This window comes from Narcine bancroftii, chromosome 13 (genome assembly GCF_036971445.1).
Source record: "Narcine bancroftii isolate sNarBan1 chromosome 13, sNarBan1.hap1, whole genome shotgun sequence".
NCBI classification, from domain to species: Eukaryota; Metazoa; Chordata; class Chondrichthyes; order Torpediniformes; family Narcinidae; genus Narcine; species Narcine bancroftii.
In genome coordinates this window covers 10210608-10234414 of record NC_091481.1, presented here as the reverse complement: position 1 = coordinate 10234414, position 23807 = coordinate 10210608, and the positions used below count along the sequence as shown (strand labels likewise).

The following is a 23807-nucleotide window of genomic DNA, read 5'->3' as shown; positions in this document are numbered from 1 at the left end:
AGCATGTGAAGCTGTCTTTACAGGGGATGTCCCTCAGCAGGACCTCATGCATTGACACTGAAAACCCAACGTAGGGAGAACCTTTCTTTTGGTGTATGTATGTAGCTGTCTCTTGGATCTCTACTGCCATCATCCACCATCTTCCTTCTACCTAACCCCATGGCCTTCGAAATAAATGAAAAGAAGCTCCATTGTCTAGTTGATGCTTTCAAACATTTCTAGGTGGATGAGGTTGATATGTTGATTAGCACTGATTTAAATGAATGACAGAAGTGAGTCGAGGGGTCAATAGACCTTTGCCGCTAATAACAGCCAGTTCCAATGTTTCTACATGCGTTCTGACATGACCCTCCTTCCATTTCATGCCATCCTGCTTCCAAGCTGTGGCCTGATACTTTGCTAACCTGTTGGCTTGAACCCTCTTTCAATCCAAGCCTAATGAACCTTTACGAATCCCAACTCAATGTCCTTTATCAAATCCATGTTGACAACTGTTGTACCCTCTCAAAACTCAATGTGTGGTCCTGTTCCAAATGTTATCTCTTTTTCTGTGTGCTCTGCATTCACAAGGGATGCATGAAAATTATTTTCAAAGTGTTAAATTTATTCAGTTGCTCATGAAGTATTGACCCTCAATAACTAATGAATCATGGAGTGACAGGCCTTCAGGCAAAGTGGTCTTTGTCAGCTGCATTCAATTCCCTGGCACCATTAGATGGATGGACTTACTGTTCAGATCTATCCTGATCTAATTGAATGGCAGAATAAGCTCAAGGGACGAAAGAAAGACCTTTTGTCCCTAATTGAATGATATGAAGTAACAGTTATGGTTCCTAAAAAACAATGAGGCATCCTAACCAGAAACATCTGATACCATTACCTTTTCTCCTTTATACCCTGGATGCCCAGGAACTCCATCAAGTCCGATTGGTCCAGGCAAACCAGCAATTCCCTGAACAGAAAAGTAAACAATAAACACATTTTTATAACTAGCTTGCTCCCACTCATATTCCCTCAAATCACATGTATAGAATCTAGAGATTCACTGGGTCCATGTTATAGCTAGCAAGTCTCAACCAAAATTAAACCACTAACCCAATGACTGCTCATGGTATTATCAGAACATTGGAATTTCCCACCAATTATCAAGGATAAAATAAAATGTGCTTACAGGGATTCCAAAATCTCCTTTGTCACCTTTAGGACCAGGTTTACCACGTGGACCCTGTTTGATAATCAAATCTTTCATTATGGTTGCATGGGATGACATACTTAACATTTACAGCTGATATTTACTTTCCATCTGGAAACGGTAAAACACAACCCAAGGAAAATCAATTTAATATAATAAAAATAACTTGATAAAAGTCATAGATGAAGTAAATTTAAATTTAGATATACAGCACTGTAACAGGCCCTTTCGGCCCATAAGCCTGTGCCACCCAATTGACTTACAATCCCTGGTACACTTTGAATGGTGGGAGGAAACAGGAGCCCCTGGGGAAACCCATGCAGACACTCCTTATAGACAGTGTGGGATTTTATCCCCGGTTCCGATTGCTGGTGCTGTAACAGCTTTGCACTAACTACTACGTTAACTGTACCATCCTACGCAAACCATGCTGCCCAAGGTTATTCGTTTCTTCAAATGTATCATTCTAGTACATTAACTCTCCCGTCATGTATCAATATGTTCCATTCTATGCCTCTGTTTTACATTTTATGGTAAATTACTCCAATTCAATAATCTCTCCTTGAGGATAGATGTTCTCACTGAAATCTTTTTTTTAAATTATTTGATCTGTTTCATCTACATCTTCGGGGTGAACTTTCTGGATATTTAGAGACAAAATAATTTGCCACATTAGTTGTTTTCACCACAGAATTAAATCAGCATCATTTTGGGGAAGAGACCTTTGTAACATAGAAGGTTTTGGGGGCAAGGCCTGTCAAAATTGGGATATAATTTTGACTGTTTGACCAAAGGTGTAACAAGATACTACTATACGACAATACAATGCATCTAGTAAGATGATCAGTCTAGTTGTTACCTCACAGGTACGGGGTGAAATGCCTCAATTGGAAAATAAATGGCCAACAAATATATATTCTATGAAATTGCCTCAAACAAAATCCTATTGATGATATTGGTGATAATTAATTTGAGATTTTCTCTTGGCTGTTTTACTACAATTATGAATGAGTTACAAGCCCAAAAGAAGTTAGCTTTTCAATTAATAAAGGCAAGTATCACAACTATAATCTAGTAGTTACTTACCCTGAGACCAACTGCTCCTGGCTCACCCTGTAAAATAAAATTTGCAACAATGTTTCATATTAAAAGATAATTGGAATCCCATTGGATTTGAGGATGTGAGTTCACAGTGTGAAGATGGTTTTTATTTATTGCCAAGTACCATTAAATTCACAGAGAAATAATAAAATTCAATCAAACGAAAAATGCCACAGAAAGAGATCATTCAACTCCACATGCTCATACAGCTCTTGGAAAGAGTAATAAAATGAGTCCACTGTTACCCCTAGCCCGGACATTTCTACTGCTGATGTTAGTTTAATTCAGTGGTTTTCAAACTGCCCCCCTAAACTCACATTTCACCTTAAGCAATCCCTATGTTATAAGTGCTCTGTGATTAGTAAGGGATTGCTTAAGGCAGTACATACGTGGGGGAGAAAAAGGTTGAGAACCACTGATCAAGATCCAAATTGTTACTGAAATATTTTGCTTGAGAAAAATTGTCATTGGGCCATTTCCTTTGGAGTTTTGAAACCGTGCACATAATTAGTCAATTAGGTATGATTAAAACAGTGGTTTTCAAACTTTTTCTATCAACTCACATACCACCTTAAGCAATCCCTTACTAATCACAGAGCAACTATGGCAAGGGATTGCTTAAGGTGGAATGTGAGTTTGGGGGAAGTTTGAAAACCATTGGTTTAACTTGTGCATTGCCTCCCCCCCCACCCCCTTCCCATTTCCCTTCTCTTAAATGGGGGAGGGAAGATGGAGGTTACATTTGCTACTTTCCAGTTCAGATAAACAATTCTAGAATCTATGACATCTTGAATATCATTTACAAACCCTTCTCTTTCAAAATCTAGGATGCAGATCATTAGGTCCTCAGGTTTTGTTCACCTTTTTCCTTTATTATTTTTTGAATAATGCTAACTTATTTTTTAGCTCTCAACCATTCAAGACTCTTCCACGTTCAGAAGATATTCTGTTCCTTCCTTTCCTAATGTGAAAAAAAATGGTGGTGCTGCTGGAGGCTTCTTAATGGCAACACTGCCACTTTTGTGGACCCGGTAGAGTGGGAATGTAGACAAAGCACTCCCCTAAAGGGTTCTACTGCCTAGTCCTACTGCCGACTGCTCCATTCAGGCTTTATACGGCCTTTCAAAGGACCTGATGGTGTTTTATTTAAAATCCTTGGTTTGGGCCCAAGATGGCAGCGCCTGTATATGGCATTAGCCATGAGCAGTTGCAGACTCCGGGGGAGCAGCAGACTGATGCAGAACACTAGTAATGGGGAAATCATCCTCCTTTGAGAAGGAGAAGCAGAGGAGATGCTTCTGTGACCATGATGGTGAACCAGCGAGGAAAAACTGAAAGATACACACAGGCAGTGAGCTGTTGGCCACTTGCAGGCGAAGAACCTGCACAAGTTATGGACTGCTGGCAGGGTTGGCACCAGAACAGGTGTTAGAGAAGGTTATTAGGGTAACCAGGTGGAGCACAGTCCAACAGTTGTAAACTCACTCAGCGGAGGGGAGGTGTGCTGGCGGTGGTCTGTAGGGCACAGTCTGGCAGTCATAGACAGTCAGCAGTGGGGGTGGGGGGTTGTTATGGTAGTGACCTACCTGCTGAGCAGATGTAAACCTCCTCCGTCCCTATGACGTAGCAGCCAAAAGCGCTGCTTTTATTGCATGGAGAGTCACTAGCATGCTTGATGCATGCTAGTAATGCGGGCAGGGGTGGGTTAAACGGCGCGCAATGGCTGCGAGCATATGGGGTCACAGCACCTCACAAAGGGGGATGGGAGAGGGGCCATGCCGCATGAGCAAATGTGGGCACAATGCGAAGGCCCAATTGGCGCCAACTGTGGCTACTGACAACTTGAGATCAAAGGATTCACACCAGGATGTGGGCTGCTAGTGACGCTCATGAGAACCAGGTATCAGAACCAGTATTTGAAAGGATGATGAGGGAAAGAAGGGCTCTTGAAGGGCCCTGGATGCTGATGGCTTCCTCATTGTGTTGGAGGTTTGGATCTGGGCTTGGGTTGCCGATGGTTTGAACTGAACTGGAGTCTTGTGCAGCTGCAGTGGTTACAAGAGCACTGAAGGCAAATCCATGGACACTCAATGACTCTAAAGGGGCTCTCTTTTGCTTCCCCTTCTCTGACTGTGAAGGGCACCAGACATTGCTGGTGGTAAATCTTTGTTTGCCTTATAGCAGACTAAAGGCAATTTATGTAATATTACATTTCTGTTTTATTATATGGCAATAAATAATATCTGATCTGATACTTTTCAATTTTTTTGCCATTTATTTCTCAATATAATTTTTCCTGTCTTAATCAGTGGGGGGCCCATTTTAACTTTAGTAACCTTTTGCCTTTTACACTTTTTTGCCAGACGATCTTGTATTTTACTAATTTTCACGCCTATGTCATGATCTTGAACTTAAAAAGGATTATGATCTCACAACTTGACTGAGAGCATTTTGCCTATGCAATTGTATATGGCATTATCGATCTGTTAAAAGTCTTAATTTTCCCTTTGGATTGTGAAGAGTGTGATGAGGGAGAAGCAAGGATGGTCAGAGTGATGAGAAGGAACTTTCAAAATGAAACTACCTGATATATGACCACTCAAAATTGGCAATCTTAAAGGTGGAGTGAGTAGTTGTTTAGAAGGAAGCAATTTCTAACCTTGACAGAGAAGCCTGGTTGTCCCTGAGGCCCTGGCTGCCCCGGAAGCCCCGATGGGCCTGGCACCCCTGGAAGTCCCGGTTCACCATTTGGACCCTAAATATAAAAGTTGCTTGAGCAATGAAGAGTAAATCTTATCTCTGGACAAGATGTGGTATAACCTGAGGTGAAAGGAAGAAACTTACCCAAGCCCTTGCCCTCACCAGTACCTTTGGATTATGTTGTACTCTATGGCCAATTTTGGAACAAGCATGTGATGCAGTGTTGTGCAGCTCCAACCCCCATATATAGATCATATCTTTTGGCACATCAATTATTTCTTTGTTACCAGTAATCTTAAAGCTAAGACAATAGTACCTGGTATTTTTAGCCATTGCATCTATTGTAACTTTTAAAACAATATGTCAAAGGTATTTTCCCTTAAGCAATCATTTCTCACTGGTGGAAGATTGAAAAATCCTTAACTCTTTGTCTGACAAGAGGCTTAAACATTATGTTGTTGTAAAGATTCTCTTTTACCACAGGAAAAAGAACAACCCATGGAATTCTTCGAATAAGTTCCTCAAATCCATGGGACGTATGATCTGTGACCTAACTCCATATGCTAGCCTTTGCCACATATCTTTTTACAGAGATCTATCCATCTCAGATTTAAAATTAAGAATTAATGTAGCATCAATTGTACAGAGGGTTTCTGACTTTACTTCCAATAGGGATAGATATAATTTTTAAATGAATGCCACCACCAATTTCTTGGCCGAGATTCTGAGTGGATGTTTTACTCTAGCTACCCAACAACGTCCCTTCTTAACAAGGAAACATTGACAAAAACACCTATTAACCTTCTAGATTCAAACTGGTAAAATCTCAAGTTTGAGTCCTTGATTTCCAGGCAAACCTTTGTTGTACTAGTTCAATAAATTGCATGGTTGCATGGTGTCACAAAACTTCTAGCCTCTTATATTTTAGTTTCGAGAAATATAAGTCAGTATTCCAATTGTCAAACATTACTCAAATTGTTTTCTATCGTTTATAGTACCAAGTCAGTGACTTCACATTGAAGAAATCTATTAGGCTCGATTTTGACCTTTCTATAGATAATCTCTCTCTCTCCCTTGCTCCCCCTCTTTATGTATATATATATATCTTTTGATTTTTTTTTGTCTTTATTTACTCTTTAACAAACTTCTTCAAGACACAATAAATGCAGTGAATAGCAGATCTTTGCAAATGAGCTCTGGCCTCACTCTGCCAATATGACTTATCAGATCTTGGTCATACTTTGGCTCAGATAGTTTCCTCACCAGATAAATAACGTACTTCAATTCCATGATCTTCAGCTTATGACAGATTTTATAAAATGCCTTCTTCAAGTCTGTGTTAATAATACATGGACCAACATTCTTCGATTTGATGTTTTAGTGCCCAACCTATCTCCCTGTTCTGCCCAAACATTTAATAATTTATATGACTCTATCTAATCTACACTTTGTCTTCTCTGCTCTATGATGTCAGCTTTTGAGAATAGAATGGAACTAAATGGTTCCATTCACGTGTTTAGCACTGACAAAGAAAAAGAAATTTCACAAGAAAATAGGAACAGGCTCTTCATGGCTATCTCACCGTTTAATATAATATGATCATGGCTGATCAATGCAGACCTCAACTTCTCCTCTGTGCCATTTTTGATATCTTTCTCGTCCTTGATCTATAAAATATTTATCCACCTCCATTTTAAATGATTTTAATGATCCATCACCAACTGGTGTAGAGAAATTCAGAGCTTTACCATCCTATGTAAGAAGAAATTTCGATATACCTCACTTTTGAATGGCCCATCCCTTACCTTGCAGTTATGTTCCCTTGTTTTGAGACACTCCTGTGAAATTAGTGCTAGACAAGCCCATTCATTGCACTCTGCCCTTTTCACTCTGTGAAAGAGCTATCAAGTTAATTTCCTGATATTCCATGATAGCCTGTGTTCTTTTTCCAGACATATATATACATATATATACATATATATATATATATATAAGATCAATACAGTAAAACCTTAAGCATCTGGCAACTATGGGGATCGATTGATGCTGGATCAGTGAATTTGCTGTTTGCTTGAGATTGAGTGTTGAGTGATTGGTGAATTAACCGCTAGAGGGCACCAATTTTAAACTAGCATATTTTTTACTTATTCATTTTCTGAGATATTTTTGCATTTGCTTGAGGCTGCCAGTTGCTTGAATTCCAGAAAATGGGGATTTTTCTGTATTTAGAAATTAATTCCTTTTGTACCCTGCCTTTAAATTCATGGAATAATGATGAATTTCTTAATGCAAATGCTTTTTAAAAATCACACTTTGTCTGATATCACTACAGAATCCTTAACTCCTTACTAACATTACACATTAACTCTTACCGGAGATCCAGGTTCTCCTCTCGGGCCTGGAATAACATCACCTCCTCCAAGAACATAACCAGGTTCTCCCTGTAGTAAAACAATAATTAATGAATGGGATAGCTTACAGAGACTAAGTCTAAACTTACTGGGCCAATACAGATGACTAATTTGGTTTCCAGTTGGTAAAGATGCACATGGGTTCACCTCTGCAATAATTTCTAGCCTCATTTCAAAATGAGGAACTTCTTCAACCAAAAAACAGCAAAACTTCAAAACTTCAACTGTTCTCCAGTATCCAGAACCATGTTGCCAGGGAATTCTTTTTCCTCACAAATACAACTTAAAATGTTTTTTTTTAAAACAGCCCACGTTAATTAGAGAATCTTACAGCCACAACAGGAGGCAACTTAGTATCTTATGCACATAACTCAGCTCCAATTAGCTCCACTACTTTTCTCTTCCCTCACAGCCTGCTAACACTTCTCTTTTCAAGAGCATATTCATTCCCTTTTGGAGGTGCTGAATCTGCTTCCATAACTCTTGAAAGCATAAAACCTCAAAGGAAGAAAGAAGTCTTATGAGGCGAGGTTTACAGAGCTGGGGCTTTTTTCTTGGGAGCATAGAAGGTGACTTAATAGAGGTCTACAAGATTATGAGAGGCATAGATAGGGTGAACAGCCAGCACTTTTGCCCAAGGTGAGACTGGCAAAGTGGACATCTGTACAAGGTGAGGGGAGGAAAGTTTAGGGGAGATGCCAGGGGTAGGTTTTTTACACCGAGAAAAGTGGGTGCCTGAAATACATTGCCTGGGGTGGTGGTAGAAATTACTACAATGGGGAGATTTAAAAGATTCTTACGCACATGGATGCAAGAAAAACAGAGGGTTATGAGTGTGAGGTAGGGAAGGCTTAGTGTATTGAGTAGGTTTGCATAGGTTGGCACAGCGTTGTGGGATGAAGGGCCTGTACTGTGCTGTAATGTTCTACATTCCCCTTGTCTCTCCTTTGATTCTTTTGTTGACAATTTGAAGCTTGTGTAGTCAGCCTACTTATTCATTTGCATGTGAAAATTCTTCCCTCCCACCAGCTCTTATCAAAATCTTCAGACGAACCATCTTTTCATTGCAATTTCTGCAAGCTGAGGTACACAAGGTAAAACCTACTTACTCTTTCGCCTTTAGGACCAGGAGGTCCTTTAAATCCAGAAAGTCCCTAGAGAAATAAAATCCACAGGTTTTATTTAACAGATAAAATCTTGGAAATATTCACAGGCAGAATCAAGTGAAACCAGAAGCTAAAGGCAGGCAGGTAGACTGAAGAATGAAGAAATGCTTCCGTCGTTTTCTATGATATATGACTTACGATTCTAACTTATTCTTTTAACAAAAATGGAGAAAATATGGCTATTGTTTGCCAAAATAAGAGAATAAAAGTACTCGTGAAAACTACTATATTTCTAAGAAGGCTCCTGCATTCTGCCATAAGGCACAATCCCTCACCCACTAATCATTAATCTGTTCTTCAGATTCTGCTGTACTGATGATTTATTTCCTGCTACTATTTCAGCCGTGCAGCAGCCCCTGTTTTTTCTTTAATAACATAAAACATTTCTGTCATTCTCCAGTGCATTACAATTAACCATTCATCAAATCTGTTCTATCATTCTTTTTGTAAACACAGGAGTTTAATTTCCATAGGGACATTCATGTTTCCAACAGATGCTGACACAACAGTTCCATTAGATGCAATGTCAAAAGTCTAGGACTAAAGCCTGTAAGTCAAAATGAAAAGTAGTTTAGCAAATGATGGATGTCTCTACATATATTTTATGTACTTTGTCAATCTGTGATGGGCTGTGGTATTTACTAAATATGTCAGTTACATCAAAGTGGTAATTATTCAGACTTTGCACACTGTTAAAGTGTGTCAACAGTCTGTGTACTTGCTGCATATCAAAGTTCTGATCACTTACTATCATGTAACAATACAATATAAAAGGAAACTATTGAGTCTACTGCAGTTATTTCATAGAACAATCCACTTGATCAAAACGACAACAGAATTTGTAATAGATTTATGCAGAGTGCTTAAATGAGTTTCCAATGTATACCCACAGTAGGAATATCTCATCTCCATTTTCACTTGAATATCCTTACACGCTACTGTGGATGGACAAATGAATTGTTCCTCATCAGGCTGAAATGGGGAAGTTTGGGAGATTCAGAGGTAAAAGTAAAAAGGTAAAGGTTCCATTATTGTCACATAATACTACATTTAGAATGTAACATACATGGAATTTTTTAACTATTGTCTAAAGTAAGGCAGACAGAGAGTTGCCACTTTATGGTGTGCTGTTGGTCAGAAGCAAACACACAAAACCAAAAGACTGTACAACAGGCTTTATTCGACGTAAACTTCCACAGAGCCAGCTGTGAGATTGTGCTGCTCTAAACTCTGAGAATGACTTTAAAGGGCTAGCTCAAGCTTATAACCCGGAGGATGATTGACACCCGACCGGGTGGGGTTTGGTGTTGTCTTGTCCCCATGCTCTTCTGCAGATACAGAGGTTTCCCCCTGCAGTAGGCCAGTGGTGTACCACCACACATTTTGTCCAGCGCCCCTCGCAGCACCTGGTGTTCCTAAGCGATCTCCTCTCAAGTACTGACCAGTCCTGAGCCTGCTTAGCTTCCAAAATCAGACAAACTCAGGCACATTTAGGCTATTAGAGGAAGGCCTCAGCAAAAACTTCACTGATAACCCCTTTGCCATTTAACATGTAAATAAAGGTTGGGGGTGGGGGGGAGAAACGGAGTCCAAAACCCACCGCATATGTCAGCATACAAGGTGACTGGTGCATAAGACGACCCGAATTTCCACTTAAAATGTAGGTTTTGAGCTATATTCGCTGTACAAGACTACTGCAAGTCTGGCACTTACTGCTGAGAGCTTACTGCCCTAATAGTCCTTTACCAACCAAGCTCATAGGTGTTTCATCCATGTTTCTGAAATTGCTCAATCATGTTTCTTACATAGCGATAGAAATTAATAATTTTAACGTCAAGATCTGCTGGTAATTTCTGCGCTGTTTAGTTTTTGCCTCAGTACTGGATAATTTCTTTTCATACAATTGCTACACCATGAAGTAGTGGCCAATTTTGTTCCCACAGTGCTGGTACGAGCACATGCCTTTGGTCTGAGAAGCAACAGATGCCACATCATTGATGAATTCTTGGCAGTAAGTCCCAGTTCAATAATAAATTAGGATAGTTTAAATATTTGAAATAGGGTTCAGTGTTCAAACCCCCATGATATTTTACACAACCTATACCTAGTAGCAGTGAGAATTGGCAGCATACACATCCTTCAGTGTTCTACTTCCCTGTGCTCCCTCTACATCCCCAGTATACATCATAAAAAAAGACAACTAGGCTCCAGAGACAAGGTGTCAAATGGTGCCCTATGACACCAACCCCCTCCCCCACCCCACCCCATCACCTGCACCACCACATCACACAGTTGATATGTGGCACTTCTCGAGTAATCCAATTCTAAAGTTTGCCACTGAAAGTTTACCTACTAAAAGCCTGCTCTCAATCTATATTTATGTTTATAATCATTGCACCTGTATTTTAAACAGAGAGTATTTCAAATTAAGATACTATATGTTTTGAATGGATACTTACTCTATCCCCTTGTATACCTTGGGGACCCTACAGGTGAAGAAAAACAATGGAACACCTTATTAGTTTTCTCAGAACTATTTCCAGAGGTTTATGCATGTTGTTAGTCATATTTACAAAGGATAATGTTTAATTATTGATAGTTACTTGGCAATAATTATATGATCTGGATTAAAATTACGCTGTGATATATTTACCAACAAATACAACCTCCTTTGAAGAAGACCGCTGAGCCCACCTCACTGACAAAAGACAAAGGAGGAAAAACCCAACACCCAACCCCAACCCACCAATTTTCCGCTGCAACCGTGTCTGCCTGTCCCGCATCGGACTTGTCAGCCACAAACGAGCCTGCAGCTGACATGGATATTACCCCTCCATAAATCTTTGTCCGCGAAGCCAAGCCAAAGACACTGGTACTTATGAATAATTTGGTGTCGCTGCTCCAGTCTGGAATGCTGAGTGCACTTATGTTTACCATAGATAGATAGATATATATATATATATATATATATATATATACACATACACACATATGTAATAGTTGACTTTTGTGGACTAATTTTAAGAATAAAATTTAGTTAATCGGTGCTCTGTGATTAGTAAGGGATTGCTTAAGGTGGTATGTGAGTGGGAAGGGAAGGTTGAGAATCACTGCTCTAGACTCAATTATTAATGAAATATTTTGCTTGAGAAAAATTGTCATTGGCCCATTTCCTTTGGAGTTATGAAACCGCGCACATAACAAGTCAATTAGTTACGATTAAAACAATGGCTTTCAAACTTTTTCTTTCCGCCCACGCACTACCTTAAGCAATCCTTTACTAATCACAGAGCACTTATGGCATAGAGAATACTTAAAGATTATGCGAAAAATGTTGAGAATCACTGATTTAGGGGGTCAACCATGTCACACACTACTTTTGTCCGTGGTAAGCTCCTGCATCGTTCGAGGCATCACGAGCTTGGATGGGTGGGTGGGTGGCCGTGACCAGTGATAAGTTTGCAGCCAGGGTATTGGGAGCTCTGGTGGGCAGGCGGCTGGGGAGTCAGGAGCCTAGATGGGTGGGCAGCTGTAGCCAAAAATGGGGGGAGGGTCAAATTTTACATTCGATATATGGAAAATACCATATTTTTGGGGTAAAAATAGGGAGGTTGACTTTTACATGGTATTGACTATTACATGTATCTTTGGCTTGGCTTCGCGGACGAAGATTTATGGAGGGGGTAAAAAGTCCACGTCAGCTGCAGGCTCGTATATATATGGTAAATATCAGCTGATGTTGCAGAATTCCTACTTTCATTTAGATTTTTCTTCTGTTATACATTTCTCTTATCATTAAGCAAACATTGTGAAAGTAGCCATAAACAGATTGGGCTGGATCATACTAATAATGAATTGGTAGTTGCAAAAAGAACCTCCTGCGAGCTCTAATCAAAACATCAGTACATTAAGGATATCATCACCTGCGCACAGCACCACAGAAGAACGGAATGCTCTGGAGATCATTTTCTGGTGCATTATTCTGAAACTTTCTGGGCTTTGTAGATAGGTACCATGGTGCAGGAGTTAGTGCTACTCCTCACAGTGCCAGTGACCAAGGTTCAGTCCTTACCATATGGAGATTTACCTTGCCTGCTCTCCCTGTGACCACATGGGTTTCTTCCAGATGCTCCAGTTTCCACCCACATCTAGTGATGTGCCGGTGTGTGTGGAGGGTGGGGTTTGGTTCAATTGTTTCTGTAAATTTTGCCTTAGTGTAAGCAAGTGGCAAGAGAATCAACAGGAAGCTAATGGAGTCAGAGAATGGGCTGCAGGAAACCGAATGAAAGGGAATTGGACTGATGGGAATGTCCTATCAGGAGCTGGCATGGATGTGATGTGTCGGACAGTTTCCTTCTCTGCTATAATAATTAAGTAAGAGTTAAGGGAATGAGACAAATATTGTGTTTTGTTCCTTAGTTTTATGCAAGTCATAGTGGTCAAATCTAACAGGGCCCATTCATTTAAAGGGCTTGTTAAAATGAATTGAAGAGGAAAATTTGGTGAAATAATACGTGAGAGAAAAAGGTGCTTTTTAAAATGCTGCTTGACCTGCGCAGATTTAGAATTTATTTTTAAATTTAGAGATACAGCACAGTCACAAGCCCTTCCGGACCATCAATTATCCAATGAACTCTATACTTTTTAAGGAAGGATTTAGCTTTGGATTCCACCATCTGCGTGTCTCAAGTGTATGTCTCTCAAGACCTATGCGTCTCAATGAAATGTTTTGTTTTTTTTCTCTCTGCAGTTTGATTTTACTAAAGCAATATCATTTTCATTTTTAAATTTTCTAATGCACGTCATCAAACATCTAAAAGCAGTAGAATAGGGCACGTGAAGGTCAGGGCATCAGGAGGCATCATCTGGATATTTGGTCGCCACTTGCAGTGCACTCCACTTGTGGGCAACCACAGGACTGAAGTTTAAATCTATCTGCAGGACCAATACAGAGGCAAGTGTATGTGTCAGGCATGGTCAAGACTATTAGGAACAACACCATGGCATTTTACCCTAGAATGCCACACTAAAATAAGCTCTGCGTAGTTTCTGATGGACACGAAAGAAAAACTTCATCTTGCATCTTTGCACACTGATCACCAGGAAGGGTAACAGACTATAAAAGATGTCAACCACAAAAGAGCTGCATAAAACTCCATCTCAGAGACATGGCAATAAACTGAGAAGACACAAGAGACTGCAGATGCTGTAATCTTGAACAAAAAAACAAGCTGCTGGAAAAACACATTGGGTCAAGCAGCACCTGTGGATGGAAATAGACTGTCAATGTTGTAAGTTGAAAACCTACTTCAGAGCTGAGAAATGACAGAGAAAGCAGGGCATATTAAAGGAGGGTTCAGCCCATGATAGGTGGACCAAGGATGAGTAAAGGATAATCAGATGCAGCCTGCGGTGGATTTGGGAGATAGAGCCAGGAGAGTGATAAAGGCAAAGGGGAAAAAGGCAAATGGAGCCGAGTGGGTTCTGGGAGGTGGGGGGTGGTTTGAGAGGAGGGTGAAGGTGGTGTCATGCTAATGGTTGGAGATAAGTGGAACCATGGAACAATATAAGGGAGAAAGTGTGGCCAGATGGAAACAGTGAAGGGTGTGAAGTGGTGGGAAAGTGGAGAACAGGAAAGGAACTGGGTTACTGAAATGGAGAGAGAAAGGGAAGCAGGGGGAGGAGGTTATTTGAAATTGGAGAATTCATTGTGGTCCCAGGAGAGCAGGGAGCAGAGACATGGTGCTACTCCGCAGGGTCCAACTGCCCAGTTCTAATGCCTGAGGCATTCATTGAATTTTTAATTGAAATCCTGCACTACAGTGTCTGTGCCCAAGTTACTGGGAGAACACACTCTGTTGAGAAGGAGAAGCAGTGGAGATGATCCTGCAGGACAGTGACCATGACAGCAGATCACCAAGGGGATCCATACAGGCTGCAGGCGGTCAGCGACTTATGGTTGAGGGACTCGCAGAACCGGAATTTGTGAAGGAGCTGAGGGCCTCAGGTGCTGAAGGCATCTTGATTGTGCCAGAGCTATGAAACTGGAACTCAGGTTACCAATGGATCGAACAGGGATCTGTGCAGCTATAGAGGCTGCAGGAGTGCTAAAGGAAAATCCACAAACATTCAATGGCTCTTTTGCTTTTTTTCCCTCTCATATTGTATGGGGTGTCGAGCAATACCAAATGATGACTCTTTGTCTGCCTTATAGCAAGCAGAAGGAAATTTTGTGTAATCTCACATTTTCTGTATTATTACATGATGATAAAGGAATCTTGAATGTTGGGGAAGTAGGACACATGGACACTTGACTTTGAACAAGCCACATGCTATGGTTGGCTACAGTCATTTTACGTGTGGAGTGCTCCTGGGAGTAGATGTTGAAATGTGAAGCTCCAGTATGGTTGGCTACAGTCATTTTACGTGTGGAGTGTTCCTGGGAGTAGATGTTGAAATGTGTAGCTCCAGTATGGTTGGCTACAATCATTTTACGTGTGGAGTGCTCCTGGGAGTAGATGTTGAAATGTGAAGCTCCAGTATGGTTGGCTACAGTCATTTTACGTGTGGAGTGTTCCTGGGAGTAGATGTTGAAATGTGAAGCTCCAGTATGGTTGGCTACAGTAATTTTACGTGTGGAGTGCTCCTGGGAGTAGATGTTGAAATGTGAAGCTCCAGTATGATTGGCTACAGTCATTTTACGTGTGGAGTGCTCCTGGGAGTAGATGTTGAAATGTGAAGCTCCAGTATGCATGGCACAAAAAGCTGTGATAACATTTCAAATATTTTGCAATTGGCAGATGCTGTATGCAAGACATCATTATCAGAAGGGCAACGCTCTAATTGCTAAACTCAGTGTAATGGATCTGAACTTTTCCATAGGTGATCAAAGTAGGTCATAGGTTGCACTAAAAATTCCAATTTACGTCAGCAAAGAAGAAATATGTAGGAGGCAACTTGTCGTATCATCAAGTGTCGTACCAATGTAAATGTTCATAGAAATACCCTGCCTAATCTCATAAAGTTCTTGATTTGGGTGAATTTGCTTTGAACTGTGAAATGTGCATGAAAAATCCCCACTCATCAATCCAACATCTAGGGTTTTGTGCTGAATGTAATCCTTTATTAACAATGTAAGTACAAGTTCTATAGGTAATGCTTTTAATTTAAAGATCTAATCGCTGGGAGGCTGGACTGTGGAAAGGAGCTGATCATTCCATGAGGAATCAAATCTAAGCTGATCTCTTGATTTTAGTCACCCTTCAAAGTACACAACTTTAGAAAGAGTTGATGCTACTTTTCTTTTTTTAAGGATCCCAGTCATTATGCTGTGGTGGAATGTAATCCAGATGGAGTTGCATGGCACAAAGTTTGTTTGGCTATTGCCACACTCATTCACAACCCTTTATCGACAATGAGATGCTGATTATGGATAATGAACGGCATTAGCGAGCTTCTATAGGTGAATGATTTGCAATCACAATTTCATGAAGAAGTCAACAGCAAGATGGATTTCAGTTCCTTACCCTTGGCCCAGCTGAGCCAGGAGAGCCTGTGCGACCTGGTCGACCGGGAAGGCCTGGGATTCCATCTTTTCCTGGTAGGCCCTGCAATCAGTACAATTTGTAGAAGTAACTCATGGCCATCAAAATGCAAATCAAGTGACTTTCCTAACATGGAATAAATAAAATCCACAAGGTGTAAAAGAGGTTTCTTGATTCTTTTTGCACAATTTTAAATTGAACTAACAAGAGCAGGAGTAGGTTATTCAGCTCCTTAGCTTATTCTGATCTTTGAAAGCAGTCAGCTACATGAGAGGTAAATCACCCCACTGCCAATCAATCAAAGCAGAGCTCTGAAATTAGCCATTCTCTCTCTTCTCCCTCTCATCCCAGGGCCCTGTAAAATAAAATTCCCTCTAATAATGTATTCAATTCCCTTTTGATAGTTGCAATGTTCTCTCACCTCAGCAGTTCCACTTACTGCCAGAAAACCATTCTCTTCTCCCTCTGATTCCTTTACCAATCAAAAAGCTATGATTCTTGAATCTGATTCTCACAAATCTGCCTCTATGTTTACTCCATTAAACTATCACAGTTAAGAACACCCACGTTAAATACTTTTTAACACTTTATTACTTTTAATTTCTAATTCAAAAGCAGTAATTCCAGCCTCCTGCTTTTCCCCACATAACTCCGCAATTCTTAGATTTGCCTAATTTCTCCAAGGCCAGGAGGCTAAATGTTACGTTTGGCCAAGTTCAGTAATAAGAGAACAGGTTGATGTACTTACCCTTTCTCCTTTTTCTCCCTTATCAGCAAATGCAAATGATTCATATCCTCCACTTGTGTGCAAACCCATAAATCTTTGGTGTCCCTGAAATGCATAAAGTGCCACATGTTAATGAAGTGATTTGGTTGTGCACTGCCTAAAGCTCTGTTCATGGAGAGCACCAAGTAATATTAGAAGAGGGAAAAAAGCAAACTGTTGGAAGAAGTCAGGACAGCATGGTTAGCATAGCAGTTAGTGCAATGCTGTTACAGCACCAGCTTGGGTTCGAATCCAGCGTTGTCTGTAAGGAGTTTGTACTTTATCCCTGTGTCTCCATGAGTTTCCTCCAGGTTCTCAGATTTCCTCCCACTGTTCAAAATGTACCAGAGGTTATGGTATAATTGGGCAGGACGGGCTCGTTGGCCAAAAAGGACTGTACCATGCTGCATGTCTAAATCTAAATTTTAAAAAAACTTGACAGCACAGGTAGCATCTCTGGGGGAAAAGGGAGAATAATGGCCTTGCTTCAGAATTGGACCATAGAAGTATTGTTGAAGCATTGTACTTTCAGTTTGGGGCCATTTTTCATTTTTTCCCATTATGAAAGAAAGAGCTGGATTTCAATCAAGTTATTCATTCCCTCAAATCATTCCAAAGCACTCTATAGGCAATGGGACATTCATGAGCTGTCCTCACTGGGGTAACCTAGGGAAATGTAGCAGTTTGACATCAGTATGTGCCCACGAGTTAACTGATAAAAATGGCTATTCTTCACAAATAAGAAACCTGAGATGTATTACATCCACCAAGGATATAGTATCAAACCCAAAAGACAGCAGCCGCAGCACTTGCTCAGAAGTACACAAAAGGGTGAGACCAAATCATTTACTCAACTCTCTAGAGAAGAACTTACAATCCCTTGACTCGAGGTAAGAGAGCAAATCACTGGGCCAAGGCTGATAGCTTAAGATACCCTCCCTTCGACGCCGATAAATAATTTCTGCACAACTCCAGCAGACTAATGTATGAAATGTTGTGATGCACATACTGGAAAAAGCCACCAATGGTGTTTACTCATCTCAATAAAACAATCCAGGAGCCATAATTGATCTCACAGTGTGAGAAGGAAGAGACGGAGTTATAGTCAGGGTTCCTCTCTCCTCACTGCAAAGTGTGTAAATATACAGTCATTAGGAGAGAACATGAAGTCCTTACAGCCTTTCAAAAAAGTAACTTGCACAGATAGCAAAGGACAATCAATGAACATATAATTATACTCAAACTCAAGTCTGGAGAGGGAAACATCTAAATCAAATTTTTAATGTGTACAACTTTTATTTTTAATAAAATCCACAGTCATTGGAAGAATTTCAAATCAGTGATGGGATCTTAGTACTGGTTTTGGATGAGTCAAAGAGTTCTACAGCACGGAAACAGGCCCTTCAACCCAATTTGTCCATACCCTTCAAGCTCATCCCATTTGCCTGCGTTTGCCCTATATTCCTCAAAAACTTTCCTGTCCACATACCTGTCTAAATGTCTTCCAAATGTTACAATTGTCTATTTCCTCTAGTAGCTTGTGTGAAGAAAGTGCTCCTCAGATCCCTTTTAAATCTTTCCCCATAAATTCATGCCTTCCGGTTATAAATTCACCTACTCTGGGAAAAAGACAGTGATGATTTATCCTATCTATGCCCCTCATGATTTTGTAAACCTCTATAAAATATTTCCTATGCCTCTAACACTCAGAGAGAAAAGTTCCTATCCAGCATCTCCACAGAATTCAAGCCTACCAGTCCCAACAACATTCCATGAATCTTTTCTTCATCCTTTCTATCTTAACAATATCCTTCCAAAAGCTGGATGACCAAAACTATGCCCAAAACTCTAAGCATGGTGTTGTCAATGTCCTGTACGGTTGTAACATGACATCCCTGCTCCTGTGCTCAATTCCCTCATGAATGAAGGAAAGCATGCCAAACTTCTTTACCACACTGTCAACCTACACATCCACTTTCATGGAACAATGTTTCTGTATTCTCAAGTTTGAATGATCCCTCTCAGAACCACAGTGGTATCTTTCTGAACACTCTTGCTGCTGTACTGAATTGCCTATTTAAAAAGGAAAATGCTCACCAGATTTCCAGGAAGGCCCATTTCTCCCTGGAAATAAGAATAAAATACTTTAAAGGGATTTTCCTCTGTTCGCTGTTTATCAGAAATGATCTATGCTCTGACTAATTCAAATTCTCATATCTTGAATTGTAACATCAAAGTCAGGTATAGAGCTCATCACATCCAGAGTAAATAAATGAAGTTCAGAAGAGAAAGCTGAACAAAGGATAGTGACTACATGTAACATTTTGCCAGTGGGGCTGGATAGTCAAAGGAAAATAAAAAAGAATGTGGGATTTATTTGGGGAAGAAAGTCTTGAAGGATACAAGATGCAGAATATAGAATAGGTTTTATCAGTCTGAGTGATTCTTTCCCATGTGATGTTCATTGGTCTTGCTTTGGCACCACATTTTTATCCTTAATATGGAGATAGGGAACCAATGTTTAGCATTTGAGCAAGTGATTTGGAAAAAATGAAACGTTTTACAAAAATTCCATTACTTCCTTCAGCTTGAAATCTATGGAAAGGAGAACTGAGAGAATTGTATAACAGATGGTTAATGTGATAATACTTGTTCTACATCATTGCCAATAACATATTAGTGTAACTTGATTTGTTACTTCATCAGCATATTATATTAAAAGGTTTCAAAGGAAGTGGGAGTACCAAATTTTGAATAGCATGTTCTGTGACCTTGCCACAACATTGCTATTTGAAACCGTTCAGTATGTTTTTGCAGCAAGATCAGGACAATTGTCATTTGAAGACAGCCTTAATACTCAAACACACACAGCAATGCTGGAGGAACTCAGCCAGTCTCCCAGGGTCCATAGGAGTAAAGATCGATAACCAATGTTTTGGGCCTGAGCACTTCATCAAGGTATAAGCAAAAAGCAGGCAGACACATATATATTTATAGCTCCTATGGATGCTGTGAGACTAGCTGAGTTCCTTCAGAATTTCTGTGCGCTTTTACTACAATCACAGTGTCTGCAGACTTCCGTGTTTCATAGTCTTAATACTAACTACCTTAACATCAGTTCACAGAACCCCACTCAAATGACAGTAGGCAAAAATATACTTAATGTTAGGATTATTCCTTATGTTAATAAACTAAACCAATTAATGTGGACAATTGCAACAAGGAGATCAGAATATTAATGGGTAATTGAAATGACATCTTGCCCATTAAAAATATGTGAGAAAAACTCAGCAAGTTAGGTAACATTTTTGAAATCCGAAACAATTAATGCTTCAAGTCCTACATCCTTTATAACAACTGACAAAGAGTCTAGATACTGAAGCATCCATTTTGTTTGATATGATGTTTGGCTAAACCATTAGGTTAATTGGAATTTAACTGTGATTGAAAATATATTGATTAATTACAATGGATAACAGTTTAGAATAATGATCTACAAAGCAATAAGTGCTTGTCTAATACATTTGTATTCTTTAGCAACATTCCTTTCCTCGATCTTACTGCTTCCATCTCAGGAAACAAACTCTCAACAGACAACTCCCACAGCTACCTTGACTACACCTCCTTCCTACCCTGTCCCCTGTAAGGATTTCATTTCATTCTCTCAATTCCTCCATCACTGTCGCATCTGCACCCAGGATGAGGACTTCCATGCCAGATCATTAGAGATGTCCTCCTTCTTCAAACAATGTGGCTTTCCCTCCACCACCATCAACTGGTACTCACACAGATCCTCCATTACCCGCACATCTGTCCTGGACCCCTCCGCCCCACATGCAACAAGGACAAGACTCCTCTTGTCCTCATCTATCTCCCCACCAGCCTCCACATCCAAAACATCCCCCTCCAACATTTCCGCCACCTACTATATGATCCCACTAGATACATATTTCCTGCTCCATCTGTGACTCCCTTGTTCACTCCTCCCTTGGCACCAATTGTCCCCTTGGGACCTACCCTATTACCACAGGAGATGCTCCACTTACACCCACTCCTCCTCCCTCAGCACTATTTGGGGCCCCAAACAGTTCTTCCAAGTGAAGCAACATTTCACTTGTGAATCTGCAGGGGTCATCTACTGCATCTGATGCTCCTGCTGTGGTCTCTAGATCGGAGAGACTGAGCGCAGACCAGGAGATCACTTTTATGAGCACCTCGGCTCTGTCTGCCACAATAGCCTTATCTCTCAGTGGCCACCCATTTAAATTCTCCATCCCATTCCCTTGCCAACATGTTCTGTCCATGGTCTCATGTACTGAGACCACCTGTAAATTGGAGGAATAAGACATCTTCTGACTGGGCACCCTCCAACCAGATGGCATTAATATCAACTTCTTTGGCTTTTGTTAAACCCCATCCCTTGCTTCCCCTACCATCTATCCATTCCCTGCCTCCTTTTGCACAGACATGATAAATTCTACCTCGTCCCTTATCACATCCAATTAACACCTTTTGTGTTTGAATTCTGAGACTTCCTGATATATCCTGCTTGTGCCCTTTTCTGATTTTTCCTTGAGGAAGAGCTCAGGCCTGAAATGGTGGCAATATATCTTTGTCTCCTCCAGATGCTGAATAGATCAGCTGAGCTCCTCCAACATTTCCGTGTTTTTAACTACAATTACAGTGTCTGCAGCATATCATGTTTCTCTCAGGAAAATATATTGGCACATTTACAGTTGTAAAGATATATAACGATGTGAAAATGTGATTAACTATCAAAGGAGTTGTTTGCACCTATAGCTTGTGGTATCAGATACAATTTTACTTTTCTATTGATTATCTTGTTTCAAGCATGTAGAAAAAGAAGAACAATTTGGATTATTCAAAAACAGCCCAAAATTCTTTGAGTACTTCAAAAGAAAACAAGAAAGATGTTTGTGCATACTTATTCTGGCTTGTGATTTATGAGTTTTAAGACAATCTTGGTAGATCAGCACTTAGTACAAGCAACAGAGGTGCTTGTATCAGATGGTAATCATTAAAGAAAGACTATGTAAGAGGAAAGAAATGATGAAAAAGAAGACAGTTTCAAGAACAAATGGGAGAACCATAACTAAAATGAGACATCAGATATAAACAATGAAAACATAGTTTGGGAACACAAGCAGCACAGAGAGCATTTGAAACATAGGCCAGAAATTACCATTAGCAGCATACCAGGTTATGTTTGAACTTCTAATTTCTAGACCTGTTATTGTTGGTTTGTGGCCTGAAGACATCATAATCCAAAATTCTACGATGTTGTATGCCAACAAGGTCTTAAGGGTTTCTTCTGGCCTTCATGTGGATAGGCCAGAAGAAACTCACCCAAAACAGGCTGCATAAGTTTTACAGATTACCAATACCCCAAGCTTATCCAACCATCAAACCTGACATACACTTCAAAAAAATTCTGAATGTTTCTTGTGTAAATAATTTTCAAAAACCACTAAAATGCAGTGAAAATTTTTTTTTTACAAATTTAACAAAAGGGCAGCATGGCTAGTGTAGCAGATAGGACAACGATGTTACAGCGCCAGTGACCAGATTCCAATCCGGCATTGTCTGCAGGGAGTTTGTACATTCTTCCTGTGTCTGTGTGGGATTCATCTGGGTGCTCCAGTTTTATCCCACCCTTCAAAATGTATGGGGGTTGTAGGTCAATTGGGTTCGTGGGGGGAATGGCCCGTTACACCTGTGCTGTATGTCTAAATTTAAATTTATATAACAATTAAATATGTCTGAAATTTGAAAGGTATGAACAAACACATTTATTTTTTTTTAAATGATTATAAATAACCTTTTCAGACCTCCATTTTTCCCAGCTATTCCCCACCATTCAAATAAATGGACTCTAAGAAGAATCAGAGATCAGAGCATAGCCAGGAAAATCACTGCAAAGAGCTACCTGGATGTTCAAGATTTCTGTGTTCACACATGAATCCTGAACTTGGTGGCTCATGCTGAGAAATGCTGGCAAGTAGGTATGAAACTGCTGGCATTTCCCAGCAAATACCTATCCCCTACAATGAAGTGAAAGTAATGGATGTAAAAATACAAGATGAACAATCTAGTAGTTTGTCCAATGTGCTTGATTTAATTGAACTTTTTATATTTTAAATGTATACAGAACAAAATGTAAATATGTCAATTTTACCTGTTCTCCCTTCTGACCCTGTAAAATAAAATGTAAGAACAATTAATCTTTTAAATTATAAAATAAATTCTACTATTTATGTTCCTCAATTTGTTTTGTTTGTTGCGCTCTTTGAGGTCTGTTTACTCTGGTGAAAGGAAGCGTACATGCTCCTCAGCTCAGAATTAGGTGTTGCTAGGTACTCTTTCCATCAGGTTCAATAAAGTATTTTATTCATAAAACACAGAACAGTATCCTGTCAGACAGTTTCAATTCCCAGATAATAAAAAGCAGCTTGCATTTATATTGCATCTTTAAACAGTAGAATACTGGAGGATTGACAAACCTGACTCTAGTTGGTTTAATCCTGGAGTTTGCTAAATCTGCCTGTCACTATATGGTGAACTAAATGTCTAAAATTATCTAGAGATTACTAGTAATCAAGAAGATAAAATTCAACATCCTGATGGGGAGTTGAAAAGTGGTGCTCATTAAAGCCAAAGCAAGGCAAATCATAATGGTTCAAAAGATGCACATCTTTTTACCCCATCAGCTGAAAATTAATTCAACATCCACATCACATTTGGAATGCCATCTCCTTCACAAATTCACCTTCTGGCACTCAGATGCACAGGGACCTTCTGGCTTTCTGACATCTTCAGTTTCAATCTTAGAGGCTTTGGATATGATAGATTCTGTTTGCTGATTGTCCATGTAGAACTTGGCTTCTGATTGATCTTGTTTAGGATCCT

The 23807-nt window shown here is 39.9% G+C and overlaps 2 protein-coding genes across 14 annotated transcripts in view; one reads left to right on the top strand and one right to left on the bottom strand.

Annotated features, from left to right (window-relative positions):
• col7a1l (collagen type VII alpha 1-like) overlaps positions 1 to 23807 on the bottom strand; it is a 208364-nt gene that overhangs the window by 62084 nt on the left and 122473 nt on the right. The window contains exons 28-39 of the mRNA XM_069907699.1: positions 23668 to 23805; positions 23077 to 23094; positions 18978 to 19004; positions 16863 to 16946; positions 16097 to 16177; positions 11030 to 11056; positions 8514 to 8558; positions 7366 to 7434; positions 4953 to 5048; positions 2279 to 2305; positions 1172 to 1225; positions 881 to 952 (exon numbers count right to left, since the gene is read on the bottom strand). Of these exons, the coding sequence (XP_069763800.1) occupies positions 881 to 952; positions 1172 to 1225; positions 2279 to 2305; positions 4953 to 5048; positions 7366 to 7434; positions 8514 to 8558; positions 11030 to 11056; positions 16097 to 16177; positions 16863 to 16946; positions 18978 to 19004; positions 23077 to 23094; positions 23668 to 23805 (738 nt within the window). The remainder of the gene's footprint in view (positions 1 to 880; positions 953 to 1171; positions 1226 to 2278; positions 2306 to 4952; positions 5049 to 7365; positions 7435 to 8513; positions 8559 to 11029; positions 11057 to 16096; positions 16178 to 16862; positions 16947 to 18977; positions 19005 to 23076; positions 23095 to 23667; positions 23806 to 23807) is intronic.
• The window catches only part of mest (mesoderm specific transcript), a 366224-nt gene that overhangs the window by 261447 nt on the left and 80970 nt on the right, over positions 1 to 23807 (top strand). The window lies entirely within an intron of this gene.